Source organism: Epinephelus moara, chromosome 13 (assembly GCF_006386435.1).
Source record: "Epinephelus moara isolate mb chromosome 13, YSFRI_EMoa_1.0, whole genome shotgun sequence".
NCBI lineage: Eukaryota > Metazoa > Chordata > Actinopteri > Perciformes > Serranidae > Epinephelus > Epinephelus moara.
The window spans coordinates 17,301,797-17,324,077 of record NC_065518.1 but is presented as its reverse complement, the minus strand read 5'-3'; the positions used below and the strand labels follow the sequence as shown (position 1 = coordinate 17,324,077).

The following is a 22,281-nucleotide window of genomic DNA, read 5'->3' as shown; positions in this document are numbered from 1 at the left end:
ATACTTGCGTTTGACCATGACGAAATTTACTGTACTTAAAAATAGAGTGTGTTTTTTACAAAGTTGCTGTCCATTCAGAATGGACCCGTGACCCACTTTTAGACCATGACCCACCTGCTCTAAAGAACAATACAGGGGCTTAAAAAGTTCTTTGTGTTACAGCAGCACTTCAGCCCACGCCAAAAACATCACTCAGGAACCAAACAATTTTGAGTGAAATGTCTTTGTGAGAAAAAAAACAACTAATAATAATAAGGCACCACATTCAAGAGCTGTGGAGACAAAAGAAAAGACTGATGCCAGCTTTTGACCTCAGATGACTTATTGGTTGACATCTCATGAAGACTGATGAGTGCTGCTGGGGCAGCAACTTAAATAAATATGACCTCAAAACACACAGGTGACTTATGGTAGGTTCAGTGGGTTTACCAGTTCACAAATGTGTCTGTCACCTAAACTACCCCTTCAGAGATAGTCAGCAGTAGTTCAATTAAATGTCAGTCAGATATGTGTTTATTCACTTTAGATCAGTGGTTGCCAACTGGTCCAGCCACAGGGTCCAGATTTCTTCTTAGTCATTAGTTCAAGGTAATATTAATATTACCTTACTTATTACTCCCTGTCAACAGTAATTCGTTATACTACTTGTTATATTACTTTTCCGTTACACCCCATAAAATTGGTAATTGCATATCTCCCCAAAATTCAGATGTGTGCCTCTGTATGGATGTCAGGGTAATCACCATTAAGTGTAGCTAATGCTAGTTAGCTTCTATTTACCTGGGGGTGTCTGCTGCCTGTGACCAGTATTTTCCCAAGACCTTTGGAGGGGTGTATTTCCTGGAGCTTCACATTGTTATGTTGTTGGTTGTAGTAGCCGAGGTGTTTCAGAGCGGACATTTGGGACGTGTTTTTTTCTCTGTTTTTTTTGCAGTGGAAAAAAAAAAGTTTTAGTCGGACTACCTGCAGCAACAGTGTTCTTGTCATCTTTCCTCCTGACAAAACCAAAGTAACGGGAACAGTTCCAGCCGCTAAGGTAACCTTTCCAACTAGCTAGCTATCCAACTAGCTAAGTTAGCTAGCTGCTTTACGAGGAGCGCGCGCAGCACGACGATAACTAAAACGGTCTAACGTTTTTTTTTTGTTTCGGAGTAATTGTAATGTTATTACTGAAATTTCATTAGTAATTAGTTACACTACTCGTTACTGGAAAAATACATTTTACTGACAGTTGTTTTGTCGGTGAACTTTGGGTTGTAACCATAACGGAGCCAAACTATATGTACCTTTGCCTTGTTAAATGTTATAGTTGTCCCTGGTTTTATACAAGAAGAAGAAAAGATCGCCTCTAGGCTAATTTATTCAATGTAAAATGCCATTGGCTTGTGCTAATAACGTTAGCATGTTGTATTTGCTTGGAAAACGTTTAGTATAAGACAGTTGGTTTGTCAGTGAACCCTGTGAGTAGTAACGGAGCCAAATTAAGTACCGTTACCTTTGTTAAATGTTGCTGTTGTCCCTGGTTTTATATGAGAAGAGAAAGAGGTCGCTAGCTGCTAGGCTAATTTATACCATGTAAAATGCCATAGGTTTGTGCTAATAACGTTAGCATGTTGTATTTGTGGGGTAAATGTGTTCAGATAAAGACAAGTGTTTGTTTGTGAATGCTGCGAGTTATAATATATAGCCAATTTTTGTACTTGTGTTTGAAATTGTCTCTATTAAGCCATATTTAATGTGTGTTTTGAATCAATTAAACTTTACAGCACTTAACAGAAACCTCCACCGCCGACTAGTGTTTTGGAGGTGTAACTGCAGTTACACAGACACACCACTGCACAAGTGTAATAGGGTCGTAGGTTCTACCACACGTTACTGGTAACGCGTTACAGCCACACACTGCTGATAACCACTTGGCACCTATCAGGAAGTATAGGCAACAACGAATGAGGGACTCAAAAGCACGACTCAAAAACACTATGAAAAGTTAAAGGGGTACTTCACCAATTTTCAACCAGCTTGGTATCATAATAATGTGGGTAGTATGTGTAGTTTTATGAAATGACCATCTTACCAGTTGTGAAATACTTATTTAATTTATTTATTTGGAGGAATCAGATCTCAGCACACAGGAGTCAGTCCAGAAAATCGAGATAGTTTCCAAAAAGTAAGAGACTAAATCAAAATAAAGATGATAAGGAACATACAAGGAGTGAATCCTGGAGCGCTTGCTGAAACAGTGAAGATAAGCTGGCACAGACAAAGGGGATGACACAGGCAAAATACACAAAGTTGGCATGGTAATGAAACAAATCAGTGCGAGAAGGGTAATCACACAGGCGGGAAGTGAAGTATCTCAAATGAGAGACAATAAAATAGGAAGCAACTGAAAATAAGCACACATAATCTCAACAGCTACACTGGGATAAAACAGCAGCAGTGAAATGTGCGTGTCAGTCACAGTCGATGTAGCGCTCAGTCGGAGTCGTGTGGCCCTGCTGTGTCGTGCCTGCATTCTCCCCTGCTTGAATGCGCGGGCCATTTGTGCTATGCATGTAAAAGGTCATAAAGGTCACGGTAAGAATTTTAAAGAGACATCTGCCGAGGCTAATTCTGCTGTCTCAGGGTAAGAGATGCACTTCAATCACGCTGTGCGCCGGTGATAAAGCTCTGTATATAAATTATCCATGAGCCACAAAAGCAACATCAGTATCTCATAAACTTCCTCAAATGTTTATGTTGGCCACACACACACACACACAAACATCAAGGTCAGTGTCAGCGCACTATAAATAGAGCTTATGGCCTGTTTGCCCTTCTCTGCCCAAAACCTTGTTTGCTTCTTCCCGTCCTCAAAGTTCCGATTCATGTTCCCACCATAATAAAACAAAGCACGTGTCTACAAGAGCACCAGGACAGACACAGACAAGGCCGCCATTCTGTGCTCCCCCCTCCCCTACAACAAAACCTTCACATCTGTGACAGGCCTATAAAAACCCTCGCGGTCGTGTTGCAACCTGTCAGTGGAGTTTAATCTACACTACACAGGAAATGAACAGTAAGGTAGGAGAGAAGGCCACACATAGAGTACGAACTTCCACTTTGGGTTGTTTTTGAGAAGACCCACCACCTTCAGCCTTTTGTTCACTTTACCTGCAGTTCTTCATCGTTTTTATTTGTGTGGTTCAAAGGAAATCCTCTCGAAACATCAGCAGCACCTGCAGAGACAGAGAGATGCCGTCGCCTACAGGATGAAGAAGCTGGCAGCTAAGCAGGTGGAGATAACAGTAGGTATATCACACCATTTAATATCCTGCTGTTCTGCTGTGAGTAGAACAAACACAGAACAAATTGCTGGCTGACATCTGCCATGATTTAAAATATTCGTACCTTCAGTTTGCTATTAGCCTGCAGGCTAGTACTATTCGACGCCTGCTAAATCCCAACATGGTGGGACAACATGGTGGAAACTTTGACTTTGAGACGAGCTCAAATTAAATGAATGTTGGTGCATTTTTGTGGATTAAATCAACAAACAGGAGTCTTGGTCCAAGCTGTTCCATCAGTGTCACTGTCTGTAAACATGATGTTCCAAAACATCCCAGGAGTCCTAAAATCACCGTGGCTGTGTGACCTGACAGGATTTTTTTCACTTGTCTAATCTGATTGTAGCTCCCAGTGGTGGAACAAAGAGCATGTCCTTGTGCCGCTGTAGCACATTCGCCTCAAGGTTAAATGAGTTAAGGATTCTGAAATGCACTTTTGAACATCTCTGTTATTCGGCCTGTTTGTTGCTGCTTGTTTGGGTCGTCCTAGCTTTCTATTTTGCTGTTTTCTTCAATCAACAAAGCTTTTTTTTTCATGTTAAACTGTATTATTTTTATTTATTGCACTCTGTGCTGCATGAAAACTAATTGTCTAGACACTTTGATTATTGCATGTGGGCCCAACCTGTGGTGAAAGAACTATTTAGATCTTTAACTTAAGTAAAAGTAGCAATACAACAGCTCCCCTCGAAAGCATCGGAAGGGTGTTTGGGGAAGAGAATTGAGAATTAGGTGACCTGATAAGACCTGACAGTCCCCGACCCGTTACCCTATACCACATTCTTCTCCTGTCGTTCAGTTGCCCCATTTTGCTCTATATTTGAAACTCTTTCACAGATGTATGGTCGTAATAGTACCTTGTAATTGCTGTGCCTGGGGTAGCTCCAGAAGGCTCGTCCCTTTCAAGTAGCCAATCAAACTCTGTGGCTTTTGCGTCCCTTTTGGCCAGCCAATTAATTTTCCTGAAGTGGAAGGACAGGGCTCCACCTTCACATGCCCGTTGGGTACACCTAAAGCTAGAAGAGCTGAGATATTGCAGTCAGGGATCTATTAAAAAATACTACAAGGCGTAACAGCTCCTCCTGGATTGCTTTAAGAACCTTCCATGTGCCAGATTGACTGAATAAGGCCTTCAGCCCCGCCCCCTTGATTTAGTTTATATTCAGTTATCTACTTATGTATTTAATTTATTTCAATTTATTTTCTCTTATTTGTCCATTTTACTGTTATTATTGATCTTACCATTGATTTGTTTTTAGTAATTTACCTCACCTACTTGTTCTTTTTATTACTGTTTGCCCATGTGCTGTGTTCCTTTTGTACAGATTACCTAAAAAAATGCCATAAAAACAGTTAAAATGAAAAGTAAAAGTCCTGCATTCAAAATCTTACTTAAGTACACAAATATTACCACCACAATACACTCAAAGAACAAAAAGTAAAAGTACTTATTATGCAGAATGGCCCATTTCAGAATATTATATAGGCTATTTTTAATGAACTAATAAAATGAATGAATTTGCAGCTGGTATAAATGGGGTTAATTTTTTTCTTACTATATATACTACTGGATAGCTTGTGAATTTCACCGAGAGATCAATAAAGTTTTATCTTTATTTAATATAATAATGCATAATCTTATTTTGTTATATTTGAACTAATAATCTGAATCTGCAAAGGAACTAATGCTGTAAAATAAATGGAGTAAAAAGTACACAACTGGCTTCCCAAATGTAGTAGAAGTATGATATCAAAAAATTAAAATACTCAAGTAGAGTACAAATACCTCATAACTGTATCGACAGGATGGCAATCCAGGCACTCCAATAGAAAAATGATTTGTGATTTGTCATAGCTGTCATACCTGCGTTGTATGTTTCAATGCCCTGACGAAGACCTGCAGTGGTCGAAACATGTTGGTTCTTTAAATGATTCAGCCACAACAATAAAGGCTTTTAATTATTTCCCTCCTTGTTTTTCTATATATTTTTTCGGAGTGTCTGGATTGCCTTCCTGTCGATCCTGTTGTTTCCCGTTCTCCACGAGCACCTGACACAAGATTTTGATCTCTGTTTGTATATACAGAACAACCAGTCGTCTCTCTCTTTTATCTCAAAAGTGTTCTTATGAACAGTACTTTAATACTCTGTTGGATTCCACCACTGGGCCCAATTACTGTAACATACTGTGATCTAAAACTGAACTGAAAATAGTCAGCTACTCAATTAGTCTTTAATTAATCTGTAATTCTTTTTTTTTTTTTTTTTTTTTTTACAAGTTTAAGCTTTTTAATTGTGATTTGCTGTTTTTCTTCATCTTATGTGAGAGTAAAGTGATTATTTGTGCTCTTGTGCTGTTGATAAAGCAAAACAAGTTATCTGAAGACATCAATTGATAGATTGACTGATAATGAAAATAATCAGTTGTAGTCATAGGCGTAGATTTCAGGGGGGACTCAGGGAACATGCCCTCCTCAATATTTAGAACATGTGCATTTGACCTTCTAGTAAAACATTAAAATAGCAGAGGACTTTATTTTGACAAAATTAAAGATGTTTACACCGTAAATAGATGTAGAAAAGGCACAGATTGGTGTATAAAAATTTTAATATAAAATTGTAATTATAAAAAAGTGTTTGATGCTCTAAATTTTCTGGCCAAACCTCCCTGTTTCATATGTTTCTTCCTCAGTGTTGAAACGAAACCTACACCCTTGGCTGTAGCCCTACCGTGTTCACAGGTGATTACATCAGTGGTCCTCAAAGTGGGTTTTGCTGCCCATACACTGTAGTATGTTGTTTCAACTCCCACCGCTCTTTCACCTCAGAAAAAGACCAATGCAGTGAAGGAGAAAATCAAGAAAAAGTACGAGGACATGAAGAAGGTCCTGGATGAGGATCTTCACATCACACTGACCCAGCTGGACACAGAGTGTGAGGCCTCAGAGAAGTTGGTGGAGGACAGGATAGAGGAGTGTTACCACCTCACTCAGCAGCTGGACCAGGAGCTGTCCAACGTCGATGCCCAAGTGAAAACACAGGTAAACACAAAGGACAAATTTCATGCAGCTTACAGGGCGTACTGTCTCACACCTAACTATGTGTTGTGTTTGTATCATCTACAGAACGCTGAAACAGAAAAAAGGTACGTTAGCATTTCAGGAAATACCAGCTTGCTACAAAGTTGAACTTTCAAGCACCTAAACTTTAGCTCTGTCTGAAATTAGAGTATCTGAGACTCTGAAGCTGACTGACCCTGACCTGATTCAAATGGACGAGTTCAAGAACGAACAACTGCTGAGTCTCACGATCAACCTGCTGCTGTTCATCAGATCCCAGGTCCCTGTCACCAAGAGACTGTTTCAGACCTGTGAGTTCTAGATTGACATATATAGCCTCCAGCTCTTACTGTCAACTAGTTTTGTGAAGGACATGACACTGATCCTTCTGATATCTGCTACACAGACGCCGCAGATGTTGTCCTTGACGCCGACACCGCTCACCCCAAGCTGATCATCTCTCCCAAAGGTGACTCAGTGACCTACACAGACACCTGGCAGGATGTCCCAGAGACTCCCTCCCGCTTTGACACCACCCTAAACGTCGTCAGCCAGCAAGGCTTCAGCGAGGGCCGCCAGTACTGGGAGGTGGATGTGAGCGGGAAGACCTACTGGGAGCTGGGGCTCACCTACCCGAGCATCCCACGCAAGGGCCGCGACGAGGACTCGTGGCTGGGCCGAGGCAAAGAGTCGTGGTGTGTGGAGTACTTTAACGGAGACTACACAGCCTGGCACGGTGGTGTTCAGCGTGAGCTGCCTCTGCTGACAGGAAAACAGTTCACTCGTATCGGGGTTTACAGCAGCTTCCCTGGGGGGTTGGTGTGCTTTCTGGGAGCTGATACAATGACCCCCCTCTACTGCTTCAGCACTGGGACCTTCACTGACATCCTGCATCAAGCATTATGTCCTGGGCATGACAATGAAGGCACAAACTGGACGTCCCTTAAGATTTGTGATGCCTCTCGATCAGCTCCTGTTCTCTGAGGTGGGACAGGAAGGACGGGGCAGGAAGGAAGGGGCAGTGACAGCCAGGAATGCACTGTGCTGTGGGGCATGCGCATCAGCTGCCTGATCTGACATAATTGGTGACACTGTCATCAGCTCAGGATGCTGTGCGTGTCAGGCTCGTCTAAATTTGCCTAAAGGACATTTTAAAGTGATCTCTATTTTTGATTCACAGGTGGTGTGGGTCATTTCCAGTCAATCATGCTTTTCTTTTCAGTGGATATAGTGAAGCTGACATGTTGTCTTTCATACTCATGCAAAGTGTTCCTTTTTAAATGTTTATGTTAAATGCTATGACGAATCAGGGAATTGCAACAGATGTTGAGCTGGTAAGAGAGGCCTTTAATTAAGAAATAATGATACAATTATTTCATAAGATAGATCTGCTTTTTAACACTCATCAAGAAGTTGGATGTGTCTACTATTACTTAGCAAATTGAATTTAAAGGATAAAGCTGGTGATGTTCTGTTGTCAACAAATCCTATTAAAATGCCAAATGCCAGTCGTCAGAATTGCTTGCATTGTCCATCTATCCATCTATCAATTTTCATCCGCTTATCTGGGGCTGGCAGGCTCAGCAAAGAACTCCAGACGTCCCTCCCCCCAGCAATGCTTTCCAGCTCCTCTTAGGGAGGAGGTGTTCCCAGGCCAGATGAGATATATAATCCCTCCATCTTATTCTGGGTCTGCCCCGGGGCCTCCTACCAGCTGGACGTGCCATGCTGGCATTGTACGTCTCTGCAAACCACAGATATGCTACATTTGTGTGTTTCATACGTATCATATTAACTTTAACGTAGCTACGTATATGAGCTGACTTTGTCATCTAAAGGTGGAGGCGATGGTGGATGGTGTGTCACCTGGGCGAGACACCTGTCAAACTGCAGAGCACTGCTGAGACCAGCAAACAGCAAAACTGGTTGTTTTATGGTGAGTCATCAGTGTGTTTTCAGTTGCTTTTAGCCACCAAACATTGGTGTTTTCTAGTTTTTCCATCAGGGATAGTACCATGAAAAGTGATTGGTTTTTTTTTACCAAGACATTGCTGCTTTTCCTGCCAAGATTGTGTCACAAAAATGGGTATTTTAGGCCAAAAAATTATCTTTTTCTAACCATAACCAACTGGTTTTTGTGCCTAAACTTAACCATGTGTTAAACAAAGCATTGTTGAAAAGTAGTTTAAGCATGTTCACTGCATAATGTATCTGTGGTTTGCATTAATGTACAATGCCTTCATTTATTCTGGTGACTGGGTCGTTAGTCCACCTCTCAATACTTTTGAACTCTCCCACTCTCTCTGTGGCTCTCGGCCCCAAGATCATTGTGTCCTACTGAAGTTGTAAATCTTGGGCACAGATTTAGTTTCATATATATGTAACCAGTGGGCTGTAATGATGTCTGCATTGTGTTGATATAAAGAGGCCCAACCTGTGGATATCTTCAGAGGCGATCTCCATTTATTCCTCTCCTGACAGCAAGTGGCAAAAATAAAACAAACATACAAACCCGAGCCCTTCTCCCACAGAGCACAGCAGCAGAAGGGTGGGGTACCCCCAAAGGTGAACGTAGGGGTAAAAAAACTGTGTTAAACGTTCCACATATTGAGTTCAGAAGCCGAAGCAAGTCAGGTAAAGCAAAACATATTGTGTAAATATAATACTTAATATTGAACATGTACATTTGACTTTGTTACACATATTACTGCTGTATGATTGACCCTGTTACATATATATAATAAGGTAATTTTCTAAAACTGCAGGGCACTGTATCAATTATTACCCAAATAGAGGTAAGCTATGCATTGCTTAGGGACTATTTTCAGCTGTGGATGAATACATGTTTGCTCAAGTAAGAGTTTACAATAGCAATCTTTGTTGGTTTTGGTTTTCATCATTTTAGTTGACGAAAAAATGAGAAATAACACAAGCCTTATCCTTTGACTTTAACTAAAAGGCTTTTTATTGGGCTTTATTTTTTACCAATGAACCTATTAAGTTTTCATTGTTCTCAATATTGGTTTAAAGTGATATTTAGTGTATTCATAACCATATTACAAACATGTTCCTTGTGTTAAAAAAAAAAGTCTTTCAATGTGGTCTGTGTTTGCGGATGTGCAAGAAAAATGACAGCTCATTACAGAATAAATTCTTTATGTTTAATACAATAAAATGTTTACATAAGCATTCGTCTGTTTTGAAGATATTTAAACAAGGTATTGCCCCAAATTAAAAAGAAAATTGGGCCAGATTATACTTTCAATGTAATTCATTCATTCATTTTTTTCCAAATCTTTTCAAATATATTCCTGAGGACAACAGCATTTAACACCGGAAAGCATTTAAAATTTTACCCTTAAAAATATATATATTATTTTTTTCTCCCCTCCTTCAATTCCAATGCAAAACAAGTGGAGCAAACACTCCTTTCAGCACAGGTTGGGCACCACATCACTGATCAGAGATCCATGTGTCGAGAGTTGTGGCTGTATTGGACAAGTGCACTGGGTGTAGAATGGGACATGTCTCGCACTTAAAGGGACAGTTCACCCCAAAATCAGCAATACATATTTTTCCTCTTACCTGTTGTGTTATTTATCGATCTAAATTGTTTTGGTGTTAGTCGCAGAGTGTTGGAGATATCAGCTGTAGAGATGTCTGCCTTCTCTCATTATAATGGAACTAGATGCCAAAAAATACATTAAATACAACAGCAATGTCTCTTTACAGAAATCATGACCTGGTTACTCAAGATAATCCACAGACCTTGTTGTGAGCAGTTTCATGTCGGCAATATTATTTTCATTCTACCAAACAACACCTGCAACTGCAACATCGCACAGAAGGAAGTGTGCATCTACTCAAGGATAGGAGACTTGTGCTTGTGACAGCGCAAGATGCAAACATTAATGGCGTCCTCTCCAGCTAAGCTGTCACGTTAACTAGCTCAGGTGAGCTAGCAGTAGCCTCTCATCCATGAGTAGATGCACACTTGATTCGGTTGAATTTTCTCACAACAAGGTCTGTGGATTATCTTGAGTAACCAAGTCATGATTTCTGGAAAGAGACACTGATGTTGAGTTTTTCAAATGTATTTTTTGGCGCTTTGAGCACCTCAAACCGAGTGCCATCTAGTTCCATTATATTCCAGAGAAGGCAGACATCTCTATGGCCGATATCTCCAACACTCTGCAGCTCACACCAAAACAATCTAGATTAATAAACAGCACTAAAGTTAAGAGAAAACATATGTAGTTTTGATTTTGGGGTGAACCGTCCCTTTAAGCCAGTATTGATCACACTTATGTAATAGTGTTATCAAAATAAAAAAAAAAACAACTGATAAAAAATACAAGGAGTGAAAAGGGGGAAATATTTTGACACGTTAAAGCTATTGCTGAACTTTTCCCCCTTAAGTTACTGACACATGCAGTCATGTGAATCATGTAAAAACATTGCAGCAACAATGAGAGTGTGTGTTTGCGGACATGTGGATTGTGTATGTTCAGACTTGTCACCACCAGTAATAGCTGCCTCTGTGATTGACAGACTTTGGCACGATAACAGCATATTTGCAGAAACAAACTTCGTGTGAGTTGAAATGACCATCAGCAAATGTCTATCGGATTAAAAAGATTTATATTTTACCACAAAACTCAATCATTGGATAAATTATGCAATACTGTTCCTAAAAAGTGCACTAAGTGCTTACAAATAAAATAAATGTTTTTTCTTTTTTTTTTATGAGCTGGGTGTTTAAATCTTTGGAAATCAAAGATGGATTTTAAAAATAAAAACAGAAAGACATTGCTGGGTGCCTCTTATCAGAGTGTAGTGTGTGTAATGACAATGTACAACACTAATATACAGTGAAATGATGTGGCATTTGTGCTTTGGGCCCTAGTCCAGCTTTACACTATGATATTTCCCAAGTTTATGACACAGTGTTTGACATTTTTAAGTCTTCTTTCAAGTGTATCCTACAGCATGTATCCTGTTAAAGTTATCAAAGAGGAATGTCTAAATTCAAAGACTGAAAAAGGGAAATTCATAACTGTTTCATTGGACCCTGACTAATAAGACAACTGCGTTATTTTGATTATATGCAATTACACAAACTTCACTTATCTGAAGTGTAACGACAAGCAAGTGAAGTCTTCCAACGTCGGCCTGTGAAAACTGGCAAATTGCAAATAATCCTTGCTTTTGTAGGAGTGGACTATGTACTATGCACTTGACCCAAAATCTCATGAAACTAATCACTACACAGCAAAAAGATCACACCTTCCTAGCCATACGTATATGACATTCTTTAACATGACATTAACCCACTTCATGGGACATTAAAGAACCTGAGGATGCCAGCGTGCTGCTACCGACTTAAACTTGCTAGGAAGGCTGAGACACTGAGCCTTTGGCAAAAAGCGTCGTCACGTGTTTCTGCTCAGAGGAGTGTTGTCTTTTTCTGTTGTCTCCGACAATTGACGGCTGAAAACGTGGAAACACAGATAGCTGAAAATGATGTGATCCATTTTCCAGATGCTTTTTCCCCCCTCTAACAATGCATCAGACGGGGTTTGTAATTAAAGCAGCTCCCTTGTGTCTCCTATGGCAATCAAAAGGTTTGTAATCACTGTCTGCTTTTCAAGTGGGGATTTCTATAGACTTTATAAAGGCTTTCAAACCTGGTTTCCAATTTATTTTCCTATGTAATGGTGACAGAGTATTGTACACTGCACAAATGCACTGGACTGCATTAGGCAGGTTTATGATCTATTTCTGGAGAGACTTCTCTCAGAACACTAAATGTAAATTACTTCAAATATTCAAAACCCATTTCGTGTAATAAATGCAAGAGCCATTTTTAGCCCGAGGACTCCTGACTGCTCTGTACATTTCCTTTCAACATCTATTACCAATGCTGGAAAATGGAGAGACACATATTCAGATATGATTCCACCGAACCCACAAAAAACTGGCAGCAAATTTTCCGGGCCGGTGGAGTAACATGAATATTTCACAATGCCTGTCAAAGAAAAGATCAGATCAAATGTGACGCCATTATTCCGAAGAATAACCTGAAGAAGAGGAAGAAGTTTCACCATCAACACATGAACGCGGAGTGCCACTGTAAATATTTTTTTCTTTCCTTCACGGAGTGCCTGTTTTTCGGGCCCAACTACACATGCAAAATGTCATATGTGCTCCAAATGTGCAGTGTCCTGCTGGGCCTGAATCATCCCTGAATGCTTTGACCGCTTAGTCAGTACCTGAAACAGTCGGTCGAGTCGGTCAGTCGAGTCAGTCAGCGGTGTCGTACAGTACAGTCATTTCAGCTGGCGGTCAGTTGAAATACAGTTCTTTCGTCAGCATAGAGACCACGCAGGGAATCTGCTTCTTCTCGCTGAAGCGTGGGTCTTCAGACCAGGACTCAAAGCTGGTGGCCACCATGTAGTTGACCCGTGTCAGGATCTGCATGATCTCCAGCTGCTTGCCGAACTCGTTGAGGACGTTGCAGAGCGCCTGGACAAACCAGGAGCCGCGCCCAGGGTTTCTCCATGAGTAATACCCTGGAAAATCAACATAAGTCAGCAATAAAACTTTGAAGCTAGGTTCCTAGGAGACTGTTTATCAATATATCCAGCACAGGTATGTGACGGGCCCAGTCAGCAGAGGAAAATATTAGCATTGTATGTTCCTGCAAACCAAGGATACTTAACATTTGTATGTTTCATACACATCATATTGACATTTCTAAAGTGATCTAACCCCCCAATTCCAACCCGTGATGCTGAGTACCAAGCAGGGAGGCAATGGGTCCCATTTTTATAGTCTTTGGTATGACCCAGCCTTGGGATTAAACCCACAACCTCCCAGTCTCAGGGTGGACACTCTACCACTAGGCCACTGAGCTGGTCATTGCTTTGTATCCATCAGGGATAGTGCCACAAAAGCAGTTGTTGGTGCGTCCGCGACATTGGTGCATTTCCCGCCTGAATAGTGCCATGAAAGTGGTTGTTTTTTTACCGAGACATCGCTGCGTTGCCTGCTGGGATAGTGCCACAGAGAGCGGTTGTATTTTAGCAAGTCATTGTGGCATTTCCACCAGGGATTGTGCCATGAAAGTGGTTGTTTTTTTACCGAGACATTGCTGGGATAGTTCAACCAAAAGCGGTTGTTTAATATAACAAGACATCGCTGTGTTTCCTGCTTATTTAGTGCCATGAAAATGGTTGCTTTTTACCAAGATATTGCTCTGTTTTTTAGCCAGGATAGTGCTAAAAAAAAGAAGCTATTTTAAGCCAAAACAACATCTTTTCCTGACTATAACCAAGTGTTTTTGTGCCTTAACCTAATAACATGTTAACCACAATTTTGTCGAAACATAAAGAATTGTTAAGTTTCATTGTATCCGCTACATCAGTGATTCCGAACTGGTGGGTCGCAGTCCAATGTGGGTCTCAAGTCTATTCTGAATGGACTCCAAGTGACTCGCAAACTTGTCAAGTTCCTGCTGTATAGTGAATGACTAATGGACAGACACTTGCCAGAAAGCAAACTAGCTCAAGGACATGGCCAAACAAAAGTGTGACACTTAATTTGTTTAACTGTGTGGACCTTAAACGACTTGAATGACTAAGAAGAAATCTGGACCCTGTGGTTGGACCAGTTGGGAACCACTGCGCTACATAATAATGTACAAATGCAGTAACGTACAATGCCAACATTTATTCTGGCGAGTTGTTGTGACAGGTACCCAGAACACTTTCACTTCAAGCATTCATTAATTTGGCGATAACAACATTAAAGTAAAACTTGGCTTACCTGGCACAGTGGAGTAGGCAAAGAGGAAATCTGCCTCTACAGGGATCTTATGTCTTGGATTTGCATCCGTCTCCAGGGTATCGTTTGGCGGCCCCGAATCTGTCTGTATACCATCATCAAATTCGGAACCCCTGCAAGCCTGGTGAAGTAAATGAAATGACATTTCATTGTGATCCTGAGTAGCTTTCTCAACGATGACCTGGTGAAGCAATTAAAAATTAACTGTTTTTAAAAGCTGAGACGAGCAAACTTTTACACAACAGCTCACATCTGTCCACAGGGAGAAACTGAGAGCCATTTTAATCTGTCTTGTCAACAGAAAGAACTGATAAAGACACATTCTTTTTCTCATTCAACCCTCATATAAATGTATGATTGAAAGTCTTGGGAAATTCCTACCTGGATGAAGAAGAGTTTGGGCTTTCCGACTAAGCTTTTGCACATGTCCCCTCTGAACAGTGAGGTCATGGACTTGATGGGCATGGCTCCGTCTGTTCCGTAGATCATGCCCTCCTCACCATGGCTTAGCAGGATACAGGCGAAACACGAGCTGTCACTATGGTCTTCCTCCGAGGCTGACCAGCACACACATAGACAAACACTCAACTTTTAGCTCGGCTCAGGCCTCATTAAACTTTTAAATTTATGAAGAATGTCAGTAACTTAATGGTCCAGTCTGGAGTTTATCATCACTTTGTTCATTCAAAGAATATGAGATTGCAGCTTAATTATAACCTCTATTAAGAAAGTACTATTACGGTCATATTGGTAGTCTGCCTTTACTTCAAAGTGAAACATTTTCTCATTTCCCCTATTAATTAACCCTGCTTTCATGGAGGTGAGAATGATCAATATTGTTGAAACTGTTGTGGTGAATTTGGAGGCTTTTCTGTTTGAAGTGATGCTGAATTGTATTGTGTATACTGGGATGTGTTTGACCACCCAATGTATATCGATGTGAGTAGATTAAATATCAGACACAGCTCTCATCCCAATGAAACACAATACAACTGAACAGCACCACAAACCAGAGCATCTTGAATGACCATGGAGGTGAATCAATAACTCTCCAAAACAACATCAGCAACTACTGAACATTTTAACCTTCACTGTGGAAAGACAGGGTTCCTTCAGCTTAAGGCAAGTTAGATTTAGGACTTTCAAAAACATTTTTTATGCCTCTTGAAAAACATGAACTGACATCTATCATTTCCCCAGATGTTGTTTATTGTAACATAAAAAAGAATTTTGGGGGACGTATTATGGCGGGTTTCTTAGCGATTTTGTGTTTTTCATTCTGTATGTGGGATTCCACTACCTTGATATCTATTGTGCCAAGTTTGGAAAAATCTTTTTGCATAAAATACATTGAGCCTCATATGCACAGCTTGTATCGATTTCAGCCTTGCTGCCAGATCTTGGTTAAATAGCCAATATTCATTAAATGCAGGTTAAGCGACAGCTAGCTAGCAGACAGTGGATTCTCTGCTCTGAGCAGCCAGAAACAAAATATGAGTGTTGGTGGTTCCACTATCCTGATCTGCATGACATTCATGTAAAAGGCATTCAGTAATTAATTTTAAAAGACAGATGTTAACCAATCATTTCACACATACATTCAACGTCTAAGCATTTTTAAGAGTTTTAAAAGGTCGATTTAAGACACTATAATACCAATTAATGCTTTTAATGCTTTTTTAAGGATCTGTGTGAACCCTGTAGGATTCAATGCCGAACCACTGGATCAGACTGCACTAAGTTTGGTGTACCTAACAAAGTGGCAATTGAGCATATGATAAAATTCAAGAGATTTTTAAGGCATGCCTGTCCTCCACTGTCCACTATCTTAGCTATCGTAGCAAGTAGTTTTCAAGGCTATTTGTTGGGATTGGTAGAAAACTGAGTACACTCTAGTATCTGTGTATTTATCACAAGTAATATCCTGATATTCAACAACGTTATTGCATATTTTCCTCATATGAAGCAGCCCTGTCCGCACTCCAATAGTTCCACATTGTTACTTACCCACATGAAAGAAACAAGAACAGTGTGAGGACTTCCTTCAGTACTCACCCTCTCTGAGAAGACGCTCCATCTTCTCACATGTCTGATCGTTGTAGATGCAGACGTCGAAGCCCAGGCTCTTGAAGCATTTGAACAGCTCACCTGCGTCTCGGTCCGTGCCATTGCGTACATTCATCCCTGCCAAGACAATCTGCTTAGAACACACGCTCTTCTTTATGCAATGAAACTTAGTAAGATTGAATGAGGTGCGCAAAGTGTTCGCTGTACCTGTCTTTTCATCAAAGTTTTTGTTGTTGATGATGATGCACTTGCCCACTCGCTGGTGGCTCATCTTATACTGGAATGTTGGTGAAACAATTCTGTAATGGCTTTCAGAAGAGTAGTCCTGCTCCCGCGTCTGGCCATCCTTATTCTTCTTACTAACAGAGTCAGAGAGAAATGAAAATGGAAAACACGGACAGTTACTTCATGGCAGCATTCTTAAAAATTAAAATGTAGCATTAAACTCCTGAATTTTTTTTACTTTTGAGCGTTCAGCTGATCTTTTGAAAAGGCTGCTACTTGTGTAGAAATAAAGTAGAGACACACAAATCACATCCACATCATTACTCCTCCATCAGTGTCTTTTAGACCTTACACAACCAACTTAAACAACAAGTAAAAAAGAACAGTGATAGAAATTAAAATAACAATGAATTTAAGAAATGGACAAGCCACTCAATATCTTAACTTCCACAATGGTAATTCTTATCTTACATGGCAGCGTCTTGCCAAAGAGAAACATTAAGACAATATTCTTGATTCTTACACTGACCTGACGATGTCTTTTAAGCCCAAATGTTCCTTCACATAACAATCACTTCAACATAAGTTAATGCCAAGACTTCAAATGCAAGAAAACCACGTGAAACTGACTCACTCTGATCCACTTACTCAGCAACCAAAGAGTACATACATTTTCAAATAAGGCATTAATGTCGCAGCCAAATTTGGTCGCAGTAATCCACCGTCTGATTGAAGAAGAAACTAGAACATTTTTGTTTACGGCAGATATTTAAAAAATCAAAACCACGTCAGTGAGTTAATCTTCCACGAGTGACAATTCTCACAGACCTGTCATATTTCCATTCTTTAAAAGATGCATCCAGATAGCAAAGCCAACAGTGGCCCATTGGGGGCTCAGAAAATCCAGGCTTGTTCCAGAAGAGCCTAGTCATCAAGTTACTCCGGCACGGGAACAATACACGGCAATGCACGCTAACAGTCTCATGCACATACACTCGCAGTGTAGTGGCAGCCCAGCCATATTCTAATACACATGTGATCCAGAACTTTTTCAAGCCCCCCTCCCATCTCCAAATTGTGCCAACATACTGTACCAAACAATCGCGCGAGGGTGGGCAAAGAGCTGCAACTCTGTTCTGCTGTGGGCTGGGCATGGCAGAAAGAGGAGCAGGTAGAGGAGGACGGCGAAGAGGAATATGAGGCGGTTGCGTCCGTCTTACCTGGGTTCGTCATTAAGCGCTACGCCACTCTGCATCTGAAATGCGTTGGTTTTGTCTCGTTTCTTTTGTTTTCCCCCAAAAAAAGAGTATGTTTCTCCAGACCTGGCAGCTTAATTTTTGGCTGTGTGCTAGGATACTGACATGCTCTCTGTACTGGATGGACACCTGACTGGGCCAGCGGGTGCTGAGGACAGGGGCGGCGCACTGTGAGCCCCCTGAGTCAGCAGCCTTGCCACCACACCAGTGCTTTCTAAAGGCCTATTCACACATGGCCCCTGCGCCTCGCTCCCTGCTGAGGTCAGACAGGGCAACAAGTTGCTCCTCTGCTGACAGGCACAGAATCCACCTGTACGGACATACTACATACTGTGAGTGCCTGATTGCCTCAACTTTAGAGCTGGAAAGGTACTACTAAAAAAAAACATCCATCACTGAGAAAACAGCCGCTTTGCTAAACACCTTAACACACTACAAATAACCAATGAGAAGTCTTGGTTATTAGTAATTGTGGTCTGGATTTAAAGAAGTAAGGATTTCGTAGCATCTAGCAGTGAGGACTGCAGATTGCAACCTGTTGAAACGTCTTGGTTAAAATTCCTTCAGTGTTCATTGTTCAAGAGGTTTTTACCAGTACTTCAATTATCTGAAGAGGCCTCCTCCAGATGATTTAAACTGGTAAAAACACTGAATAAAGCGATTTAATGTAAAAAAAAAAATAAAAAATCTGTGTTTTCCCAATGCTGCTAGTCGCGGAAGTCGCCAACGCAAAAAAAAGCAAGTGGCCCTATCTAGAGCCAGTGTTTGGTTTGTGCTTCCTGAGCAACTGTACAGTAGAAACATGGTGATGCAACATGGTGGATGAGGATGGGACGAAATAATGTGGTATCAGTTTTATGAAATACCTCTAAATATGGTGGTTATATTTTCTGTCAGGCAACTTTGACTAAGTGGCAGAAAAACCACATCATTCAGCAGATGACATCATTTCTTAATATGTCTTCTTAATATGGCAATTCATCCTAATTAATGAGGCAATTCTACCCATTTAAAATAAAATTCATTTTGTTATTTTACGCTTTAAATAAAAGAAGCTTGGAGTAAAAATATAAATGTGAGACATGTTCATTCATGGTGTCTGGGAGAACAGTGGACAAATGTTCCTCTGCTGCAAAGGTGCACAGTGCCACCTTGTGAGTCAAACTGGAACAAACAGAGGCTACTCGCTCACGTGAGTCAGTGTCACACTTTTAAAAGACAGTATCAGGCGCAAGACGTTCTGAAATGGCCCGTACTCTACAATATCACACCGAGTGCACATATCTGCAATTTTAGACTCTGCTGCAGTACAGTCTAATTTTGAGCAGCCACTTGAGGACTGACATTAGTCCCAAAATTGACTTTAAAATCCTTTCCACGCTCCTTGCCCCATTACTCTAATTAGGCCATCCAAAACTGGGTTTCTGTGTCAAATCAAGGACATGTGTTTTATATATTTATTTTTTTACATTTTGATGAGTTGAGGCTTGAGAGGAACAAAGGCACACTCACGTACAAAGAATGGTCAATCTTACTGAAAGGGTACAGGTACAGTTAATGTGAAGGCTCTTTGTATTGCAAGGAGCCCATAAGTAGGGCAGACGCCCCTGTAAAGCCCATGTAACATGTAAGCCCACTTGCACTTGCTACGATGGCTGACACACAAATGCAAATGATCCTATCTAGAGCCAGTGTTTGCTTTGTCCCTTCTGGGCAGCTATAGAAACACGGCAATTCAACATAAGGATCTCTGTGGATGAGGATTCGCTCACTATGTAGATATAAACAGTTAATTTTAAAGTTACGAAAACACAACAATTCTTATTTTCAGATGACTATACACTAAAGAAAGCATATTTATTATATTGTATTTCATTTCTGCCAATATACCCCCCTAAATCCTACACACTGAACCTTTAAACTGGGGCAGTATTTGGTGGGCTTAATAGGGATGTTCACCCTACTGTTTGAGTTAATAAATATGTCATAATATATGAGCGTTTGTGTACAATATGTTCATGTGGATGTGATATAAGACCACAGCAACAGTTTTACAACCACCACAAGAGAAAAGTGCAATTATAATACAGTAATATAGAGTAATATATGCAAAAATACTTTTAAAAATCGCACTAAAACAGCGCCCAGGGTGAAAATGGGGACAAAGGGACAAACCACACACACAGATATATCCTGCCACTGAACCACAGTGGTAGAGAACCACACTCAGAGGAAAGTGGAACATGACTGCAGCTGCAAAATACTCAAATCATGTGTATCTGGTTATACACAGCCTTCTTAACCACACATAAAAGAATAACAACTGGCAAGAATCACCAGTAAAATATCAAAGACCAACATATACATATATACAGTGTTAGGGAAGCTACTGGAAGAATCTAGTTTGGTTTATTAAAGCTTTAAAATAGTTTTAACAACTTTAAAAATGATCAAATTGTCAATGTGCATGTGATGTGAAATTATCAAAAAAGAAATAGCCTAATACTATAAGTTGCACGCCAGCGAAAAATGCCACTAATTTGAGTTTATCACATAAAGTGCCCACTTATTTACAGGTCCTAAACCAAAAGAAAAAATACCCTGCTCTTTATGTGAAAGTGGAAGGCATGTCAGGTTTGGTTTTGTATTAAATGTCCATCAGTCAGACACCTGCCTTCAGAAGCTTGAGTCCAGGTGGTGTTATTGCACCAAGCAGGATTACTCAGTGTACGTAACTTCCAAAAGAGCACGCAACAACTTCCCTGAACATGTGCTAATAGATAGTAATAATCAATACTTATGACTTATTGTGGTCAAAGGGGCTTCAACTGCAATAGAGATGCAAAGGTAACATAAAAATAAAAAATATTCCTATACTTTTATCTTTTATGATCTACATTTTGCCAACAGGTAAGAGTAAGAATGAAGTAAAATGACAGAATTATATATATATATATATTAGAAATGTGGACTTTTACATAGAAAGGCTTCACTCATTTTCACTAAAATATATTAAAAGATGTATAAATGAAATTAGACATAATGTTTGTAGTTGTTAAGTTGTCTACAAATTCAAATTTAATACTATTTAATGCCTTTTAGGCCTTATTGTTTTAAAACTGAATCTATGACATTTTAAGACTTTATAAGGAGCTGCAGACCCCCTGTAATGGATGTGTTAACAGCTGTCACATTATCCTACACTGTATGTACTACATGTTTCCTTATTTATTTACACCATGATAAAATGGTCGGTGTAGTTGTCCTAATAGTATTTGCATCATGGGTGTGAATTACAACAACCACCACACACCCGTTATCAGCAGAAAACAGTATTTAGGGCAATCTGATGTGACATTGCAGACTTTTAACTAATAAATATCACCATGGCAGTTACTTGCATTAAGACAATTACTTTTTGTATTAGGAGTTTTCAGTAATGTTATGTTTATATACACAAATGAGGCGTTATCTAATTAAATCCGCACTAATCTGCAAAACTATCTAATATCTCTTTTTCTCACTCCGTAAATCAGAAAATATTGTCATCAGCCATTAAAATTATCAATTATCACCATGTTTTTAGGAATAAAATGTTATATAAATCAGGCTATATATGATATATGCACAAACCCATGTGTAAAAACCATCAGAATTAGATGGGAAGTTTGGTGTAAATACAGCAAAGTACTAATTACATTTTCTCACTGTGCTTAACTCTGTATTGAAATAATCAATTCTCAGACACAAACTGGAGAGGGAATAATAATGGAAGTGAAAACGACAGTAAAAAATGTATACTGTCATACCTGGTCTCTAACAGTGAATTTGAAGTGGATTCAACGTTGTATGGACCAAACTATGTGGCTTTCCATGTTTAAATATAGCTACTAGGAATGTTGAAGAGGAAGTCACATACCCAAACAATAGAAATCTCCCCCTGCGGTCAGGTTTGGCGTCAGTTACGTCTCCAGTCAGCTTCCCTTCCTCAACTTCAGCTCCAAGATCAGTTGGCACATCAGATTCCTCAGCAGCCATCTGTAGTAAACACACGTAGAGTAACGTTATGGTTTGACGCACTTACTGTACATTATGCGGTAGTAACAACTTTATTATGGCTAACATTACTGTAACTTCGCTTCATTTCCTTCCTTCCTCACTACTGCTCACACCAACTCTGCTCAAACGGTTTAAAAGCAGTGTTAACAAATATAAAGCTAGCTAGTTTAATCACCGGGTTAATGTTACTAACGTTATATCCAACTTGTTAGCTGTCTGATTAGCTTAGCGTCAAAAACTCACTGAAGAGTGCTCGCTAGTTTCAACTTAGTAACGTTACGTTAGCATGAACTTACACTGTCATTCGTCTGTTATAAGCTACGTCAGCTTAGCTGTTGAACACAAGTTGATAGTGGGTCGTTTTCCTTCTCCAAAGGTTTCAGCCAAGTTTCTATTCCTCGGAGAACTTCATAAAACGAAAGTGGGTTCAGCCCAGAGTCTCTGA

At 40.1% G+C, this 22,281-nt stretch overlaps 2 protein-coding genes across 7 annotated transcripts; one reads left to right on the top strand and one right to left on the bottom strand.

Moving 5' to 3' along the window:
- Window positions 1–999: 999 nt before the first annotated feature.
- Window positions 1,000–9,932, top strand: si:ch211-28p3.4 (zinc-binding protein A33). Of its 2 annotated transcripts, none has more exons than XM_050059973.1 (6): window positions 1,000–1,036; window positions 3,192–3,291; window positions 6,154–6,366; window positions 6,451–6,470; window positions 6,553–6,695; window positions 6,791–9,932. In XM_050059973.1, exons 3-6 carry the CDS (start codon window positions 6,202–6,204, stop codon window positions 7,366–7,368), a joined length of 906 nt encoding a protein of 301 aa, XP_049915930.1. In that variant the 5' UTR covers window positions 1,000–1,036; window positions 3,192–3,291; window positions 6,154–6,201; the 3' UTR covers window positions 7,369–9,932. The 2 variants fall into 2 exon arrangements, with proteins under 2 accessions (XP_049915930.1, XP_049915928.1); XM_050059971.1 differs by lacking the exon at window positions 1,000–1,036 and adding an exon at window positions 3,029–3,063 and having other exon boundaries at window positions 3,192–3,287.
- Window positions 9,933–11,049: 1,117 nt separating this feature from the next.
- Window positions 11,050–22,281, bottom strand: casp7 (caspase 7, apoptosis-related cysteine peptidase). Of its 5 annotated transcripts, none has more exons than XM_050059974.1 (7): window positions 22,133–22,281; window positions 21,697–21,815; window positions 16,504–16,655; window positions 16,285–16,413; window positions 14,611–14,786; window positions 14,212–14,410; window positions 11,050–12,956 (listed from the first exon to the last, which is right to left on the bottom strand). In XM_050059974.1, the coding sequence occupies exons 2-7, from the start codon at window positions 21,813–21,815 to the stop codon at window positions 12,730–12,732; spliced, it is 1,002 nt and encodes a 333-aa protein (XP_049915931.1). In that variant the 5' UTR covers window positions 22,133–22,281; the 3' UTR covers window positions 11,050–12,729. The 5 variants fall into 5 exon arrangements, with proteins under 5 accessions (XP_049915931.1, XP_049915933.1, XP_049915934.1 ...); XM_050059976.1 differs by having other exon boundaries at window positions 14,212–14,350; XM_050059977.1 differs by lacking the exons at window positions 21,697–21,815; window positions 22,133–22,281 and adding an exon at window positions 17,742–17,927.